At 45.6% G+C, this 19,720-nt stretch overlaps 1 protein-coding gene across 1 annotated transcript; it reads left to right on the forward strand.

Annotated features, from left to right (window-relative positions):
- Positions 1-2,278: 2,278 nt before the first annotated feature.
- On the forward strand, positions 2,279-18,529 carry tnc (tenectin). Its single transcript, XM_069043522.1, has 7 exons — positions 2,279-2,444; positions 3,791-3,883; positions 7,494-7,748; positions 7,801-8,058; positions 8,113-12,432; positions 12,496-17,749; positions 17,807-18,529. The coding sequence occupies exons 1-7, from the start codon at positions 2,309-2,311 to the stop codon at positions 17,907-17,909; spliced, it is 10,419 nt and encodes a 3,472-aa protein (XP_068899623.1). The 5' UTR covers positions 2,279-2,308; the 3' UTR covers positions 17,910-18,529.
- Positions 18,530-19,720: the final 1,191 nt, after the last annotated feature.

The following is a 19,720-nucleotide window of genomic DNA, read 5'->3' on the forward strand; positions in this document are numbered from 1 at the left end:
TGACAAAACAAGTACAGCCTGTATCTCGAAAATGACTGCACGAGTGAACGCACCGTTCACCATCGACTCTTCAACGCCAATTGGAAGATTTCGTGGTGCGTTTTTGGACTCTCGCGACCGAGTTTGTTGGCAATGAAACAATTGAAAAATTTGTCTTGTAACTGGCACTGATCGGTTGTTTTAACACTATTGCTCATTTTTCCAAAAGCTATGATTGCAGTCTAACTGCAATGAAAATGACTGTCATGCTGCGCCATTAAACGCAATCTGGCAAAGTTCCGCCTTCCGAACTTCGATTTATTCCCAACTTATTACCCCGTCCGTGCCCATTAATCTCGGCCTTAATACGTAATATTATCGTTTTAACTATAAACCGCGTCCGTAATGCGTTTCACAGTTATTCTGACCAACATATCGTGTGAAACCGCATTCTCGGACGCAACCCGTTCCTCGAAAATCCATCCTTCCGTCGTTTTTCGCCAGAATCGGATAAATCCCAGATCGCGGGGCCGGCCCGGTCCTGGCCGCATGCGGGCCCTACGCAGATGGCCGCCGCACATGTTCCAACCCCGACTTGAACTTGGCCGTCGCTCTTGGCCTCTTTAACCACCGACAAGAAATGGAGACGGTGAAAGTGTTTGCAAGCGTCAGCCATGCGGTTTCCCTTTCGGCCGCACGCGTAATTACCGAACCAATCTCACATGTGCACAGCTATTTCACGAATTTTGTCGCCCGACTCGACCCCTCACCCTCCAACACATTTCGCAAAGTTATGACGCAACATCACCTTTAAAGCGCTACCCCTGACACCAAACTACCCAACTGTTGTTGCAAATACGTTTCAAACAATTAGTATTTCAAATGTGGGGTCCCAAAACGGAACCCTGCCGCGCTCCAGAGCACCAGCATCCCGACAGTTTAGTCGCAGCGTTTGCGAATTGATGCGTCCGTGGATCCGGGGATGTTATTGTGTGATCGTAGGGGCGCGGATCGCCCTTGGGGGAGTGAAATTTTTGCGAGAGAGTGAGTCACATTTGTTTTGGGCGATAATTGCCAGCGAGATGGTTCGATATGGAACGTGTCGCACCAGACGTGTAGGGGTAGGTCGAGGGTGGAGCGCGCGCGCTCTTCGGGACTGCGCCTCCGCCGGTCCAGCGTCGCGACGCTAGTCTGTTGCGTCAGCATCCGCGGACGGCGTCGTCGTCTCGTATTTTTGTGTGAAGAGAGCGAGCTGGTGCCCTGTTCGGACGTTGAAGTTTCTGTCAATCACTGGTATGTAACGCATGAATCGGAGACGGTGCTACCCGATCCCGTTTACGTAATTATTCGGTGTCTAAACGGACAAATATTGATGATGCTCATTTTATGTTAAACATTGTTTACTCGTTCACTTTTGAGTGAATTACGACGAGCAAACACGCAATTAGACGGACGCATACCGATTGTCGAGTGGGAACCTGGTTCTTTTTCACACTTCCAGGAGGAAGGGCCGGATTCGCCCGTTCCGCACAGATTCCTCCGACGATCTGCGGTGCCGCGATGAAAATCGACCGGCTCTTAACTGTTAAATTATATGTCACTGTTTAAAATTCTCCACGACTCTGATAATTTAACCGTTATCGACAATTGTTTTTATCGGTTTCCGCAATTCTGGTGCACTTTTTAAGCACGTCTATTTATATTTTTAATGGAAATTCCTCCAGCCTGGTAATTGTTCATTGTTATGGCGCGCATTATGTGTCAAATTTGCCTCATAATTCTCGAGAATCTCGATAAGGTTTTTCTCTCACCACTTGCTCATTCTCGAGAATTCCCCTTCGAATTCTCCAGGTTGTGATGCATCGCAATTTATTCGCTCGTCTCTTTCGGAAATTTTCCGTTGTTGATGATCCATTTACGCCTTTCCATGAGTAAATGCTGCAATAATAATCTTCAACCATCATCTTCACTCCGCACTCGGAAACTACAGTTAGCCGAAAAAAAAAGAATGTGTTAGGAATTCGCAGGTTTCGATTCCTGTTGAGGTAGGTAACGTCGGTGCGAATTTGTGCCCTCGGGGTTGAATTTGTCGACTCCCGAAGTCGTGCAACTCCAGGTGGAGGAATGGTAGAGTGTTGTGAACGAATCGATCGCGTTGTCCTGCGAGGGTTGCCTTGTTGGCCGTCGGCGTCGTGCATTCCGCCGTGCTTCTTCTCTACCCTGGGGCTAACCAATCACACACGGCAGCAAAAGCGCCAGAGACTCGTTGCCCAAGAGCAGCAATTCCCCCGCCCCGACGACTATTTAAAGTTGCGGCGCGCAGCTTCGCATGAGTTCACTTCTGGTCGGTCCGTTGTCCGCTCGATCTTCTTGGTGTCGACCTCCTGGACACGAATCGCGAACGACCACAAAGACACGATCCAGTGCGGACTATTTCGTTCTTCCACTCAACAGACCAACGAGAGGTAAGTCGCTCTGTGGCAGTGTGTTGGTGCAGTGCAGTGAGGATTGCAGTGACGGGTAAAAAATTTTTTCTTGTAAATCTGGATGGCGTTCCGGGGCAAGCCGGCCGTCTCTTTGCCAACCGCCGCCTGTTTGCCGACGTACTTTGCATCCCCGTGTTAGTCTCCAAACATTATCTGGTTCCCACGGCTATCGGTCCAGGTACGCGGCCACCACCCCTCACATATTTATTTTAGCAATTGTTTGTACTCGGTCCGTATCAATCGGTCCCGGGGTCGCGGTGGGTGTCGGACCAACGGGACCGGTCCCCGGAGCCAAATCGCGACTGTCCAGTTTCATTGGCACACTAACCTTCCGGACAATAATTTTACCATAATGGCCCTATAACTTACGCTAACTGTACTCAGCCGAACGTGGAGTCACTCCGATCGGTCGAACCGGTCCTGCAAGTTTCTGCAAAAATCCGCGCTCCGGCCTCCGCTCCCGGAGCTCCCGGAAAATTCGTCCGTTAATGACACAGTTCTTGTTGTTGAGTAATTCGCTCGTTTTCCTTGATGAATCATTAAGTTTTTTGCTGCGAGTCATTGACATCGAGCGAACAGGTTGCAGAGGTAAATATAGCTCCGCGGGAGCAGACCGTGGAAACGGTACGACCGGATCGCGATTCTTCCGGAGCGGCCGGATCCTCTCCTCCTGTGCAGGTCTCCGGGGCCGCCGTTTCCGAGAAGACGCCGGTCGCGGCGCGCAGAATGCGGTAACGGTGATGGCTGGCCTTGAGTCGCGTTCCCACGTGCGAAGAAGCTTTTGCAGAGCTGACCCTTCGGGGTTCGATCGGGCAAACATTTGCTCGGAAGGTAAATAAGGCGTCATGGGAAAAACGGTGTCGCCGGCCCACGGCCAGTTTGCCCAACTGGTTACGGAGTAAAATTTCCGAGCAAACAGAGATATTACCGGGGAAGAGCTAATCACCATCGGCTCGAAGAGACAATTACCTCGACCAATTATCCGAAATTCGGAAGTCGGACCTAATTACGGATAATCGCCCGACAATTTCTTCAAATTGAACTGGATAGACATAATTGTCGGCGAGGAGCCTCGCCGTCATTAAAATGCAATACGAACCCACCGACTGCAACAAAACTCAGCCTTCGGAGGCAATTTCGCTTCCTGCGATTAAGCCCCGGATCAGCGGAGCGATCCCGGAGCCGCTCCGGGAGCCGTCTCGGTGTCAAAGACCCCACCTTGCGCCAAAAAAGTCGACTATGAAATCGCGATCATCCACGGAGGAACGAGCGTTCCTCGGGAGCAACGAACGCCACTTGAAAATGATTTTTTTTCTTGTTTGCAGGACGCGCCATGACGGCGTGGACTCAACTGTTCGAGCCGGGTCCGGCCCTGGTCCTACTTATCGCCCTCTTGGTACCCCAAACAGCCGTAGCCGGTAAGTGACTTTTCATTAGCTCCGACTAAAATGGTTTAAAATAGACCGGAGCGAGGACGTCTTTGATCTGCACCGCAGTTTTCGAGCCGACGAGCTGCGGTAATTGCATCAAACGCCGGATCCGAGGGTGGTGTCGCCGCCACCACCGCCGTAAATCGAACAATTCAATTTTTAAAAGTGCCCTTCCCGCTCAAAGCAAACACTAAAACCGAACCCCCGACGCGTCTGAAGGAGCACGCTTGTTCTCCCTTCGAACACGACAAATCCATCGATCCAATTCAGATATCGGGGATAAATTTACACTTCCTCCGATGTTGTAACGGGCGACTGTGCAATTTTGCTTTCGGCGAAAGGAAAACAATGACACTCGGTGTACCTGTTTAACGGTTTCGCACTGTGTAGTCCGTAGTTTCAGAGAATAATTATGACAGCTACTATAACACAAAAGAACAGCAAAGATCAAGGTGAACTATTTGAACAGTTATACCTGTAATTAAATTTAAATGTTTATTTGCCGTTTTCATTAATATCCACACAAGATGCTTCGAATCTATTTTTTATAACAGTTTAATTAGCGTCTATTATTTTTGCTAAGGCGATTTAATGTCTTATTTACGCCAAAACTTGGCTTTGTTTTGCGATGATTCGAGGTTTCCTCAATGTCGTACAACACATTTCTTTTTCCTGTTTTAATAACGATTATTAAATTGCGATTATATCCATTCCTCCGTGTAACCAATTAAAACAAGCCAAATTCTCTTATTCATCGATTACCACATCGTTGCAGGTGAATAAATTAATAGAGAATTAAAATTAATAAATTAAAACCTCAAAGAATAAAATTTCAAAACAATATTTTTAGCTAAGTTTGCTCCAAAGTGTGAAAACCAAATCCACGTTAGAATAATTACCGTTAGTTTACTGTACAAATAAACACGAGACAATTATTTAAATAAATATTTAAGACGGGATACAAACATAAGAAATTAAATTTGATTTAAAACTGTTATACTTGATGAAAAAAATAAATAAATAGGAGAATAAAAGTGAAATAACTTGACTAGAAAAAGAAGAAACTAAATTTGTATTTATGGTGAAGTGGCTCAGAAAATATTTTTTTCTTCAATTCTTCTGCTGGATTAATATAATAATAAGGTTAAAGTGTCACTTCATTGCCATGGCATTTGACGAGCTAACGAGCGGCAGATAAAGTTATTACCTCCGTTGACGAGCGGCAGCTAAACTAGCTAAATAATTTGAAATTCCTAAGTCAAAATTTAACAAATTCGTTTCTGAATCTGACATATTGAAAGCCAAACTACCAGCCTCAGCCCATAAAATTTCATTTTTGCTCCTCATAACGTAATATTCTATTTTCTATCCTTAGGCATGACAAATAAAAATATAAGTACAAAATAGTAGGTATATTACACTAGTGATGAAAGTGCCTGATTTTTCAACGAGCAATACATGATATACTCTCGAGCGCCAGCGAGTGAGGATAGTATTACGAGTTGAAAAATCGCACTTTCATCACGAATTGTGTATACTATTTTTTCCAACATCGCTTATGAAAATTAGTCTCAATTTTAAATTTCTTTATAATTATTTTACTCCCCTATTGTTGGATGATGTTGGAAAAATATATATGTATCGTCAAATTTTTTGAAAATTGTTGGCTTCATTTGTTCACGATTAAACGACAGTATTTAAATGTGTAAAAAGGAAGTTCCAGATTATTTCTCATTATCTTAATATTTTCTAAATTCCATTTTCTTCCTAACTATTTGAACTTTCCAGTGCATATCTGGCAGCATTGCAAATCGGTGACCTCAAAAATGGTACCCACATCATTCCGAAACTGTCGCTTTGTCATTAGACAAACAAGAACCCGAGATACGGTTTCTTGTCCAAGACAAACACGATCAATAAATACCGTTCCTTCGCTTTTTAGTGTATTGCTCTTCTGCTTCGGTACAGTTTCTCATCGAACTTCCGAGGTCGTTAGACCTGTGGGGTTGATGTTTTGACAGGTCGCGATAATTCATCGGTTTCTCTTTAGATCGGTGGACGAAGTTTTCGTGGGTCGGAGGTTGTTTACCCGTTCGGTTGCTAACGAAAACTTCTTGTGGGTGAGATTGCGTGGGGTTGAATTCGGTCGGAGATGAATGACGTCCGCGGTGATGCGATTACGTAAATAAAGAGGTGTCGCGACGACCTTGCGTATGCAATTAAGCAAATGAATGGAGGCCCAGACGACGGTGTTTGCTCGTCGGATGGTCGGCAAAAAAGCGCATCATGCAAACAATGCCGTCTCCGGGGGTCAACAGTCATGTCGCTTGGTCTGCTTCAAGGCTGTTAAAATTCTTCTTGGCTCTGCTATGAACTAGAACGCGGCGATTTCTTTTCGAGGTTAGTGTTTGGCAGGTATGTGGACTAGTAAATTACGTCGTCGACATATGTAACAGATGTAATACCGTCTACCGGCGTTGCATATTCAATGGAGGGAGCGTGCGGTGAATCCGAATGGGGGACAATTTTAAGAACCGCAATTTCTCGAACTCCATTGGAACACATCCAGCGGGGATATTCGCGTGATGTTTTATTCAAATGGACGATGGTATGCGCGACTGTCAGCCGAGTACCACCGCCGTCGGGAACGTCTGCGGTGTTAATGGGTCGATTTGCGGTGTTTTTCGTGTGGCGGCGGTAACCCGATCCGGTGTGTAATTACGTTGGGCACTAATAAAACACAGTTTTTACGAGGCGTGTGTAAAACCGAATCGGCTGGAGTCGAGGTTCGCGTCTTGACCTCCCAAGCAGTCTCCTCGGACGTCTGTCGGTACTGCTGCTCCCACGCCGGCGAGGCCGCACAGGCCGCCGCCTTTCGTCCGGTTTCCATGCATACATTCTGCATTCGAAAATGACGCGATGTATGCGCGGATCGTGATTATGTAACCGGATTTACAGTTACGGCCGGTACGACCTGTCGACGACGACGGCCAAACGATGACAGATCGACCCTCCCGGCGGATATCGCACCAGGACGTTCGCCTCCTCGATGGAAACATCCATACAAACTCGTTATGCAGACTTCACAAGTCAGTACGATCGGTACTAACGCGTGCAAGAAGTTCATTACCTCCACTCTCATTACGCTACGCGTAAATGGAATGCTCCTTCGGCGTCGGTGCACAATTCGCTTTTCGGTACTTCCCCCGTTTGGGGAGTTCGTCGACCGGGTTCCAGTTTGAGGAACTGGAAATGACCATTCCGACTCACCTGTTCTGTTAAACGACCGAAATTAGGAAGTCATTACGTGTGAAAGTCGCCGGACCTGTCCGACTCATCCAGGTACTGCACGGTACTGCCTTTGTTTGTGTACAGGTGGCCGATTTAATCGTCTATGCAAATATTCGCACCTATTTACAGTAGACTTCGAGTGTGAGTCAAGTAATTATGTATGCGACTTGTCGTCGCGTATTTACTATGCGGAGGATCGCTCGGACCGCTCCTATTTCGGCCTTGATTTTGTCACTGACCTGTGCGCCGTGGAATACTGGTCCACATTTTTTTTTCCCAGCGCTTAACCCAATTTTTCTCCTTGCAGCCCCGTTGAACGAACACGACATGACAGATATCGAATATTATCCGGTCGCCGATTCGACCGGCTGCTACTACAACTTCCAGCATTACGACGAAGGAGACAGGATAATCACGAACGAACCATGTCTGAATTGTACTTGCCATAACAGGATGCTCATGTGCTATCTCAGAGTATGCCCGTTCACCAAGGCGATCGGTCAAGACTGTAAAGTCGAGAAAAGAGCGGATCAGTGCTGTCCTGTTATAACTTGCCCCGAAGGTACTTCCACCATCACGAAGTCGACCAACAGAACTAACGATCTCATTTCCAGTACCGGTGCAACTTTTGACATCATCAACCACCCAATCTTCCACCGCACTCGGACATCTAGACGCTTACGGTTGCTCCATCGACGGTCTTTTCTACTCTGACGGTGCCAGAGTACCATCAGATCCGAACAAACCGTGCGAACTCTGTTACTGCATCAGGAACAAAACGGCTTGTGTCATGCAGGAATGCACACTCAAAGTCGAAGGATGTAAACCAGTTTATCAAGAAGGTGTATGTTGTCCAGTTCGGTACGATTGCGGTAAGGCACGATCGAAATCTCTAGAGTCACCCTCTAAAGTACCAGAAATTTCAGAACACCCAGATTACAACCTTCTCGAAACCACAACCAGACGACTGATTACCACAACGACAGAAACACCAACAACCACTCTAGCAGGACCTGTTGATTGCATCCACAACAACGAAATCTACGCCGACGGTGCTCTCGTCATAAAAGACAAACCCTGCGAACACTGTTACTGCATGAGAGGCGACATAGTCTGCGCCGTACAAGAATGCAGCCCCACACCACTCGACAAAGTCAACTGTACCGCATTACCACCAAAAGAAGGACAATGTTGTCCCGACAATTACGAATGCGAACACATGATCGAAGAAGAACTGACCACAGGCTATTCTTACACGACTCCTCCATCTGCAGGCTTCGACGAAATCGCAACAACTCAACCTTCAGTCGAATTGAAACCCGAAGAAGAAGAAGGTGTGACCTCATCTCAGACAGAACAACCAATCGAGATTACATCACCGCCCGGTGAAGAATCTACCGTTCCATCAGTCGGCAAAGAAGGAGAAGTCGCACAAGAACCTGTTACAATACTACCTGTCGAAGCTGAGAAGGAACAACCCGGTCAACTTCCTGAATCACCCGAAAAGGAAGATCACGAAGAACCAGTCAAATCAGGAGTAACGCCACTGTTCGACGAAGCAGCTCACGTCACCGAAGGCGCCGTGCAAGAAACAGAAAAACCGATTTCACAAGAACAAGTCACCGAACAACCGGAAGACATTCCCGCAACTGTGAAACCCGAAGTCGAAATTCCTGACCAAGAAGTTAACGAGATTCCAGAAGAGCACGAAATTGTGACGGCAGGACCGCACGTTCCAGAGCACGACGAAATCGTGCATCCTGAAGAAACCGAATATCCGACCCAAGAACACGAAGCTGGTTCTGGCGAAGAACCTCACGTGACAGAAACTGAAGCTAAAGTTACAGAAACACCTGGAGTGACAGAAGGCGAAGGTACCATAGTCCCGCAACAACCAGTGCACGTTACAGAACAGCAACCTACTGAAGGTCAACAAACTGAAGGACCACAAGTACATGTAACGGAGAGTGAAGGTGTGGTCACTGAATTGCCACAAAAGCCGGAAACTGAAACGGAAGGTATCACTGAAGGTGATCTGGAAGCACCACAACACGTCCCGATCGATGAAGGTGAAGAGGGTGAAGAAGAAGTGCCAGAAAAACATCTGACTGAACCGGCAGCCGAACAAGGTAAAGAAACGGAAGTACCAAAAGATGTGACCGCTGCAATGGGTCACGGTACTACAGAACTTCCACATGTCGTTGGACATATTACGGAAACGGCACCTGAAATTGGTACCGGTCTACCACACGAAATGGAAGCAGAAGGTACTGAACGTCAACAAGGCGAAGTAACGGAAATTCCACACGAAGCAATCACTCAAGGACAAGTTGAAGAAGGTGAAGTTACAGAAATACCACAAGTTCCAGTTACTGAAGAAGTACATGAAATCAGCAAAATACCGTCTGACCATGTACCTAAAGGAGAGGAAGGACAAGGTGAAATAACAGAGATACCGCAATACGTTACTGAAGGTGCAGCTGAGGAAGGAAAAGCTACCGAAATGCCTCGAGTAACGGAGGCACAAACTAGTAAAGCCGAATTACCGCAAACTGGTGTAACAGAAGGTGAAAGTACCGAACTGCCACAACAACACGTGACCGAAGCAGGAGAAAAGAGTACTGAAATGCCACAAGAACCAATTGTGGTTGACGAAAGTACTGAACAAGGTCCGGAGGAAGGTACCGAATTGCCACATAAACACGTACCAGAAATTACTGAATTGCCAGGAGAACACGTAACTCAAGGTCAAGAAACTGAGTTACCGAAAGAACACGTTACAAACATTCCAGTAACAGAAGGTGAGATTACTGAACAACCAACACAAGCGGAAACGGACACTGAGTTGCCTAAAGATCATATAGAGGGAGAAGGTACCGAGTTACCTGAAGGACATGTGACACAAGTACCAATTTCAGAGGCAGAAAGCACTGAATTACCAAAAGAACAAGAAGGAGAAGTGCCTAAAGAACACATGACACAATTGCCAGTTACAGACGAAGAAAGTACCGAATTACCGAAAGAACAAGAAGAAATACCTAAAGAACACATGACACAATTACCTGTTACGGAAGAAGAAAGTACTGAATTACCGAAGGAAGAAGAAAAAGCTGAAGGAACTGAATTACCTAAAGAACACATGACACAAGCCCCAATAACAGAAGATGAAAGCACTGGGTTGCCGAAAGAACAAGAAAAAGAACAAATACCTGGAGAACACTTGACTCAAGTGCCCATGGTAGAAGAAGGTACTGAAGGACCAAAAGAAGAAGAAAAAGGAACTGAATTACCGAAAGAACATGTCACATTTGCACCAGAGATGGGAGGAGAAGGTACTGAATTACCTCAGGAACAAACGACTGGAGAGGGTACTAAATTACCGGATGAACACGTTACTGAAGGCGTAATTGCTGGTGAAGGAGAAACTAAATTGCCACCAGAACATGTGACACATGAATATGTTGCTCAAGGTACGGAACAACCACATGAGATAACTGAAAAACCAGTAGAAGAAGGAACAGAATTGCCGAAAGAACATATTACTCAAGGTCCGATAACAGGTGAAGAAGGAACAGAATTGCCGAAAGAACATATTACACAAGGTCCGATAACAGGTGAAGAAGGAACAGAATTGCCGAAAGAACATATTACACAAGGTCCGATAACAGGTGAAGAAGGAACAGAATTGCCGAAAGAACATATTACACAAGGTCCGGTAACAAGTGAAGAAGGAACAGAATTGCCGAAAGAACATATCACTGGAGGTCCAGTAACCGCTGAAGAAGGAACTGAATTACCTTCTGAACAAGGTACTGGGGCACCACAAGAACAGGGTACTGAATTGCCGCAAGAACAATTCACTGACAAACCACTGGAGGGTGAAATACCAAAGGAACACATAACCCAAGTTCCAGTCCTGGGTGGTGAGGCAACTGAATCACCTTTCGAACACGTGACTAAAGACCAAGCACACGAAGGTACTGAACTGCCAAAGGAACACATCACTGCAACTCCAGAAATTGGAGGTGAGGGTACGAAACCACCACAAGAGTATATGACAGAAGCACCAGTTACTAAACTACCAGAAGAATATATAACAGAAGGTGCGGTTGAAGAAGGTAAAGTTACTGAATTACCTCAAGCACATGTGACAGTAGGAGAAGCGGAAGAAGGTAAACCTACGGAAGTACCTCAAGAAGGTCAAACAACAGAATTACCGAAGGAACATGTACCAGAAGAGGGTCAAACGACGGAACATCCGAGGGAACCACAAGTTACTGAAGGTCAAATTTCAGAAAAGCCAGAGTATATCACAGAAAGTAAGCTCGACGAGACAACAAAATACGCTGAGGAACCGACACCTGTGGAAGGAGAAATTCCTGATCAATATCCTGTTGAACATGATCATCTACCTGAAGTTCCTGAACAAGAAACAGAAAAAACAGTACCACACGTACCTGAGGGACAAACTGAAAGTGGTGAAACGGCAACTCTCACTCCTGGTGAAGCAGAGAAACCACAAGAAGCTACAATGAAACCATCACCAGCACTTGAGGGACAAACGGAAGAAAGTGTCACTAAAGAATCAACTGAACGAGTGCCGGGCGGAGAAGGTGAAGGAACCACTGTTAAATATGTACCGGAACAAGAAGAAGGCAAGAGTACAGAATTCCCACATGTAACAGAAGGATCCGGGGAAGACATTAGTACAAAGATGCCAGAAGATCTTCAGCAAGTCACTGAAAAACAACAACCAACTGGTGAAGAAAAAGAAACAGAAATACCAGAACAGGTCACACCAGCAATTCCTCAAGTACCATCTGAAGAACACAGTGAGAAACCGACTGAAATAAAACCAGACGAAGCAGTAACGACAAACATTATTGAGCATGGTGAAGGTACTACCTACGCTTACACGGAAAGAGTACAGCCTCAAGAAGTTACAGAGGAACCGCTGTATCCTCATGCTCACGATGATTTAGGACATCCTGCTGCTGAAGAAGGAGAAGAAGAAGAAGAAGAAGGGGAACGTGGAGTACCTGGCGAAGGTAGTTGTTTAGTTGATGGACAAACTTACAAGAACAATTCCAATGTTCCTCCAATTAACCATTGTCAAGTCTCTTGTAAATGCGTCAGTTCTATTTTGCAATGTGAATCTGTCACTTGTACTCCACCACCATCAAACTTACAACACTGTATGCCTGTTTACCAAGGTCCAGACAGCTGTTGTCCAACATATAGTTGCGGTAAGTACTTTACAATTGATCCCAGCTGACAGATTTTAATTTATTTTTTTTTTGCTTTTGCAGCTATACCCGGAGTAACTAGTATGGAATCGGACAGTCACAAAATGGAAACTACTACCAAGGAAACAGTACCAGGTTCGATTGGAGTGGACATTATAATTCCAAGCGAAGAAGGTACTGTTAGACCTGAAGGTACGACCGTATCTGCTCGTGAAGAAACAGAACTACCAGAATATGTATTACCAGAAGAGCACGTCCCATATGTACCACATGTACCTGAAGGACACGTTCCCGAACAAACTACCAAACTTCCAGAAGGAGCCGCAACTGAAGGTTATGTCACAATTACTAAACCTGCAGAACATGTCCCTGCCCATACTGAAATGCCAGTAGAAGTTATCACGTCAGCAGAAGGTGAAATTGATACGGTACCAACAATCCAAGAAGGAAGCACGGAGGTTTCAGTAACAGAGGTCGGACAAGAACAAAGTACTGAGAAGCATTTGGAACCAAAACCAGTGACAGAAATTGCTCCAGAACAAGTTACTGAAAAACATTTGGAACCACAACCAGCGACAGAAATTGGTCAAGAACAACCAGAACTACAACCTGTAACAGAAATTGGACAGGAAGGTACCACATTGAAACCAGGCACCGAAGTCGAGGGCGAACCAGAAACTCATGTTACTGAACATCCTGAAGGTATCGAACATGATGAAGGTCATCCACAGATACCCGACGAAGCTGAAAATGAGATAGAAGATCACACAGTTGCTGAGCTTCCTGTTACTTCTGCTGAAGCTGAGAAGGCCCCACATACTGTTATTCCAAGTAAATTCCCTGGAGAACCTGTTTCAACGGAAGTACCAGAAAAGGAAGAAATGGTTACACATCCGGGCGATATTGCCAGCGAAGTTCTTCCTGATGTTACAGAAGTTGTAACAGAGGCTGAAGTTCCGTCTCAGCCTGAAAGTGTAACTGAAAGACAGCCTGCTGTACCTGAACAGATCACAGAAGGTGTTAAGGTTGAAGGTCCAGAAACTGCGACCGACGTAACTAAAGAACATGCTACCGAAGGTATTACTATGAAACCTGGTGAAGTTTCTGAAGTAGCAACTGAAGGTGTTACGACAAAACCAGAAGAAATTCCAGAAATTGCAACTGAAGCTGAAAAAGAAAGTCCAGTACATGTGACCGAAGGAGTACCAGGAGAACACATAACCGAAAGTATTCCAGAAGCGGCCACGGAAGGAGTTAAACTACCAAGTGTACCAGAAACAACTCCAGAAATTGTAACTGAAGGTGTTAAAGTTGGCGTCACGGAAGGTGTCACCGAAACAGGTACTGAAGCAGTTGAGGTTGTTGTTCCTGAGTTTACAACAGTACCAGGTGAGGAAGAACACAAGTTGACTACAGAAGGAGTAAAAGAACACATCCCAGAAGAAGTCACTGAAGGTGAAGGTGTCAAGGAAGTAATGCCGACTGAAAGTGGAGAACCAGAAAAACCAATTGTTCCAGAAGGTGTTACTGAAGAGGCGGTAACTGACGCTGAGAAAGAAGGCCCCGAATCCGTAACAGGAGCACCAAGTCCTAAAGAACCTGAAATACCAGTAACTGAAGGAATGAAAGAACAAGAACCTCATTTCGATGAAGGAGCTGCTCCTCATGAGGAAACATCTACAGAATATAAACCAGAAGAACATATGACTGAACATCACGTAATCGACGAACGTCCAGAAGGAACTACATTACCAACAGAAATGGTAACAGAAGGAAAACTTCCAGAACAAGGGACAGAAGGTGGAATCTTGGCCACTATTACAGAACCAAGCGCCACAGCAAAAATGCCCGAGAGCATTAGTCACGTTACTGAAAAACCAGAAGAAGGTCAGTTACCAACCCATGACGAATCCACGACCGCAGGTCCAGAAGTCACCGAAACCGTTCCAAGTAAAGAAGGCAAACCAACTGAACATGTTCCCAGTGGTGAACCTGAAGTTTCAACCGAACACGTTTATCACCCCAAGCCTGCATTTGGTGAAGAAGAAGGTGGTGAACGTATTCAGCCTGACATTAGTGAACCTCACGACGGTGATGTCACAACTGCAGTTCCAGAACATGTACCCGCCATCAGTGAAACAACTGACATTATTGAAACCGCTAAACCTGCAGTCACTGAACCTTCTAAACATATTCCTGGAGAAGGAATCGAAGGTACAACCGCACATCCAGAGATTGTGCCCGACATGGGTGAAGAAGGTGGTATTACAGAATCTGCCACTAAACCTGAACAAGTTCCCGGCGCAGAACAACCCGAAGGTACTACGGCACTTCCAGAACAAGTACCTGGTATTAGTGAAGAAGGTGGCATTACTGAACCTGCCACCAAACCTGAACACGTTCCTGGCGCAGAACCTGAAGGTACTACAGCACTTCCAGAACACGTACCGGGTGTTATTGAAGGTGTTGTTACTGAACCAGCCACCAAACCTGAACAAGTTTCCGGCGCAGAGCCCGAAGGTACTACGGCACTTCCAGAACACGTACCTGGTGTTAGTGAAGAAGGTGTTGTTACTGAACCTGCCACCAAACTTGAACAAATTCCCGGCACAGAATCCGAAGGTACTACGGTACTTCCAGAATATGTACCTGGTGTTAGTGAAGAAGGTGTTGTTACTGAATCCGCCATCAAACCTGAACACGTTCCCGGCGAAGAACCCGAAGGTACTACAGCACTTCCAGAACACGTACCTGGTGTTAGTGAAGAAGGTATTGTTACTGAACCTACCACCAAACCAGAACAAGTTCCCGGTGCTGAACCCGAAGGAACTACGGCACTTCCAGAACACGTACCTGGTGTTAGTGAAGAAGGTGGCGTTACTGAACCTGGCACCAAACCTGAACAAGTTCCCGGCGCAGAACCCGAAGGTACTACAGCACTTCCAGAACACGTACCTGGTGTCAGTGAAGACGGTGGTATTACTCAATCTTCCACTAAACCTGAACAAGTGCCCGGCGCAGAACAACCCGAAGGTACTACGGCACTTCCAGAACACATACCTGGTGTTGGTGAAGAAGGTGGCATTACTGAACCTGCCACCAAACCTGAACAAGTTCCCGGCGCAGAACCCGAAGGTACCACAGCACTTCCAGAACACGTACCAGGTGTTAGTGAAGAAGGCGTTACTGAACCTGGCACCAAACCTGAACAAGTTCCCGGCGCAGAACCAGAAGGTACTACAGCACTTCCAGAACATGTACCTGGTGTCAGTGAAGACGGTGGTATCAAACCTGAACAAGTTCCTGGCGCAGAACAACCCGAAGGTACTACGGCACTTCCAGAACACATACCTGGTGTTAGTGAAGAAGGTGGCATTACTGAACCTGCCACCAAACCTGAACAAGTTCCCAGCACAGAACCCGAAGGTACCACAGTACTTCCAGAACACGTACCTGCCGTTAGTGAAGAAGGTGGTATTACCGAATCTGCCACCAAACCTGAACAAACTGCTGGCGGAGAACCCGAAGGTACTACAGCACTTCCAGAACATGTACCTGTCGTTAGTGAAGAAGGTGGTGTTACTGAACCTCCTAAGGCTGGTGTTACTGTACCAGGTGAAACATCAACAGAAATTGTTCCTACAGAAAAAGCTGTCGAGGGTGTCACCGAAACAGGTGAAAAAGTTACTCCATCTCAAGGTCTTCCAGAACATGTTCCTGGTACGATGCAACCAGAAGGAGAAGCTACAACACTTCGTCCTGGTTATTTACCTGAAGGTAGTACTCCTTCTGATGGTGTGTCTGAATCTGTTGGAGTCACAGAAAAAGAAGGTGAACCGTCTATTCAAATTACTCCTGAAAGTACCACTGCTGCTGAAGCCGTGTCTGAAGAAGCCAAAGTTACAACAAAAAGACCATTTATTTACATTCCTCCTATTTACGAACCCGAACAACACCCAGCTCAAGATGAAGTCACCGAAGCAGAAGAAGAATTTGCTCACACAACTCTTGGTTATGTACCTGAAGGCAGCACTGTTGCAGGTGTACCAGAACATGCTGCAAGTTCTGAACAACCAGAACACGTTCCAGGTACTCCGCAACCAGAACACGTTTCAAGTACTTCACGACCAGAATACGAAGGTACTACTCTCACTCCTGGTGTAACAGAAGGAGAAGTTGTTGAAACTGTTCCTGGTGCTACAACCGGTATTCCGGCAGCTGAAATTCCTGAAGGAACAGAAAAACAAGCGCCAGTAACAGAACAAGAATCAGTTGTTACTGTTACTGCACAATATGTGACGGAAACACCTGAACAAGGCACTCAAAAACCAGAAGGACAAGCTACAGAAGGAGTGCCAGAAGTGGCAACTGAAATTCCATCGCGTGTTGGTGAAGGCGACCACACAACGCTAAAACCAGTAGAAGTTACACAAAGAAAGGGAGAAGAACAAGTTACTGAAGGGGTAACTCAGCAACCAACTGTACCAGCCGGTGAAATGGAAGCCAAACCAACAGAACTTCCTGCGCAGAAACCAGAAGAAGGTGTGACTGAATACGTTAGTGCAATCTCGACTGAAAAATCGTTCGAAGTTCCTACCACTCAACCTCCCACTGAAGGAGTGACCCAAGCACGACCTGCGATTCCTGGCGAAGGCCAAGAACCTCCCGTCGAAGAAACATCACAAACAGCCCTCGAAGGGAAACCAGAAGAAGCATTCACGTCTCCCACCGTCACCACAACACAAACAAGCAAACCGTTCACGTCCGGACCTTCCGAAGAAGAAAGCACCAAGAAGGGCATGGCAGGCGAACTCTCCACCTCCGCTCCGTCTTCAGTACTCACCAGCTCGACAACACTACCTCCCCAACACACTGTGCCCGAAGAACCAGACTACCAAACTCCCGAAGAAGACTACGGCGAAGAAGACCAAAGCGCTTTCGGTCCCGGAACTTGCCGCTACGGCGGCAAAGTCTACGTCTCTGCCCAGCAGATACCTCGCGACGATCCTTGCGACTTCTGTTTCTGCTTCCGCAGCGACATCATCTGCTTGCAGCAGAGCTGTCCTCCGCCGATTCCGCGATGCCACGAGGAACCAATCCGAGGCTTCTGCTGTCCTAGATACGAATGCCCCGTCTCCATGGCCACTTCCGTCAACGTAACAACGACCACCACGACAACGACCACCACGCTGCCCCCGCACTTCTTGTCCCACGCCTACAAGGGCAAGGCCATCAGGAGCGGATGCCAGATACGGAACAAGGCGTACAACGTAGGGGAAGAGATCAAGTCGGCCTCCGGACCTTGCCTGCACTGCACGTAAGTCCCTACTACCCCTTTATTTTCCGTTTCGGTACTAATGACGTTTTGTTGCAGATGTGGCGGCGACGGTCAGATGAAATGCGATCCGAAGGCGTGCAGCCCAGAGCCGATGCTCAGGCAGATGATTGCCGCGGCGGAGTCGAGGAGGAGGAGATGAGCCCTCCAGAGGGGTAGTGACAATGCACGAGTCAGCAGTGTTGTGCAAGTGATAAGACAATTTTATAATTGATTATAGTCTCGAACTTTAAAACTAAACGCATTCTCGGGTGCCAAAATGAACTCTACTCTGTTGTAACTTGATTAGGTTTTGTGCCTTTTTGTGGGGACTTCGGTGGGTCCCCGTCATGTGCATGTGGAAATTCGCACGGTAAAAAATCATACAAATTTTATGTCAAGTGATGCACACGTATACTTTCGACTAGATACTTATTTATATTATTGATTATGACTGAACTGAAATTTTTACAATTTTTGTAATTAGCATTTTTTCAAGTGTCGTTTTTTGATAAGCCATTTGATATACCCCACGGGCTCTTAATAATAATTAGTGTTATTTGTGTTGCGTATCCCGACCGCGTCTGAGTTGTTTGACTAGCAGAAGGCAAATATTTTGTGTAGCTTAAACGGATATTCTTTAAATTACAAAAAATATTCTGCTACTTGAACGCTTAGACACCTACTTGTATATTAACGGATGCTCAATATTATATATAATTAAGTAGATCATGTAGTATTTATCTATAACAAAAATAAATAAATTATGTAAATGATTTTACAGACCCGCTTTTCATTTCACGAATTCCTGCGTGAGCAGGCAGTACCCAGTCAAATTAAAATTCACCGAGAAAAATTCGACATCTAAACTCATTAGATTGTGAGTCACAGATACCACAGAAAATTCCTTTCCATCGCATAATAATACTCAATTGAGGTGTGCCTGGAATGGTAGGTACGTTATTATATATTGATCGATATAATTATTTAATGAAGTTAGACATCAGGAATTTCCGTACACGTCGAGCTGGGAATTATTCTGCAGGAACGGCCCCAACCGCAGAAATTAGTTTCTATGTTGTGCTCCTTTTATTTTAATGTCAACGCGTGGATTTAACACGAAATGTTAACATCTAAAGAATTATGCAAATCTGTATCACGTGGGTGGATGGAAATAGTAATAATCCCACGTGTACGTTAAAGGAAAAAATACTGCGCATTTAAAAATAAAATTGAACCGCAAATATCCAAATTTGAAAAAATGGAAAATATGTCAATTATAATGAAATCTCTAAGAAATGTATCACATTTGAATAAAGATGCATGCATGCATTTGACAGGATAAATAAAATAACAATAATAAGCGTTAATTATTCCTGTATCTCCAGTAATAAGCGAGATCGTGTGTAAACCGAGATTGACTTGCACAAGTCCAAAATACGAAAATTTCAAATCATCGTCAGTGTATTCACACTGTCCAAACTAAAAGTGGTCTACGTGATAGAATTCGACAAAAGGATTCCATTGAACCAAGAATCATCGCTCTATGACCAGTTTAAAAAAAATATCAGAGAAAAATGTTATTCTTTAGTTTCTTAAAATTTTCCTGCGCAAACCGAAAATTATTGGGATAGGGCAAAATGAAAAATTTTCAATCACCCCAGAAGTGAATCGGTACAAATTAAATGTGGTCTATGTGATAGAACTTGACGAAAGGATTCCATTAAAACAAGAATCATTGTGCTGCGGCTGCTGTGAAGAAAGTTATGTGCGAAGAAGGGCATCGTCTTTTTGTCCAGCTCGCTTTCACGGAGCCGCAGTCTTTTTTGTAGAGGGAGGGGAGAGGAATGAATGAAACGAACACGTTTAGAGCGTGGACGAAAGTGAATGGATTTCGGCCGACGTCACCTATTTATCCGAGAGTTGGAATCAAATGCGGCACGAACGGAGCCGGCTCATTCGCCGGCCAATAAG

Source organism: Tenebrio molitor, chromosome 3 (genome assembly GCF_963966145.1).
Source record: "Tenebrio molitor chromosome 3, icTenMoli1.1, whole genome shotgun sequence".
In the NCBI taxonomy this organism is placed as follows: domain Eukaryota; kingdom Metazoa; phylum Arthropoda; class Insecta; order Coleoptera; family Tenebrionidae; genus Tenebrio; species Tenebrio molitor.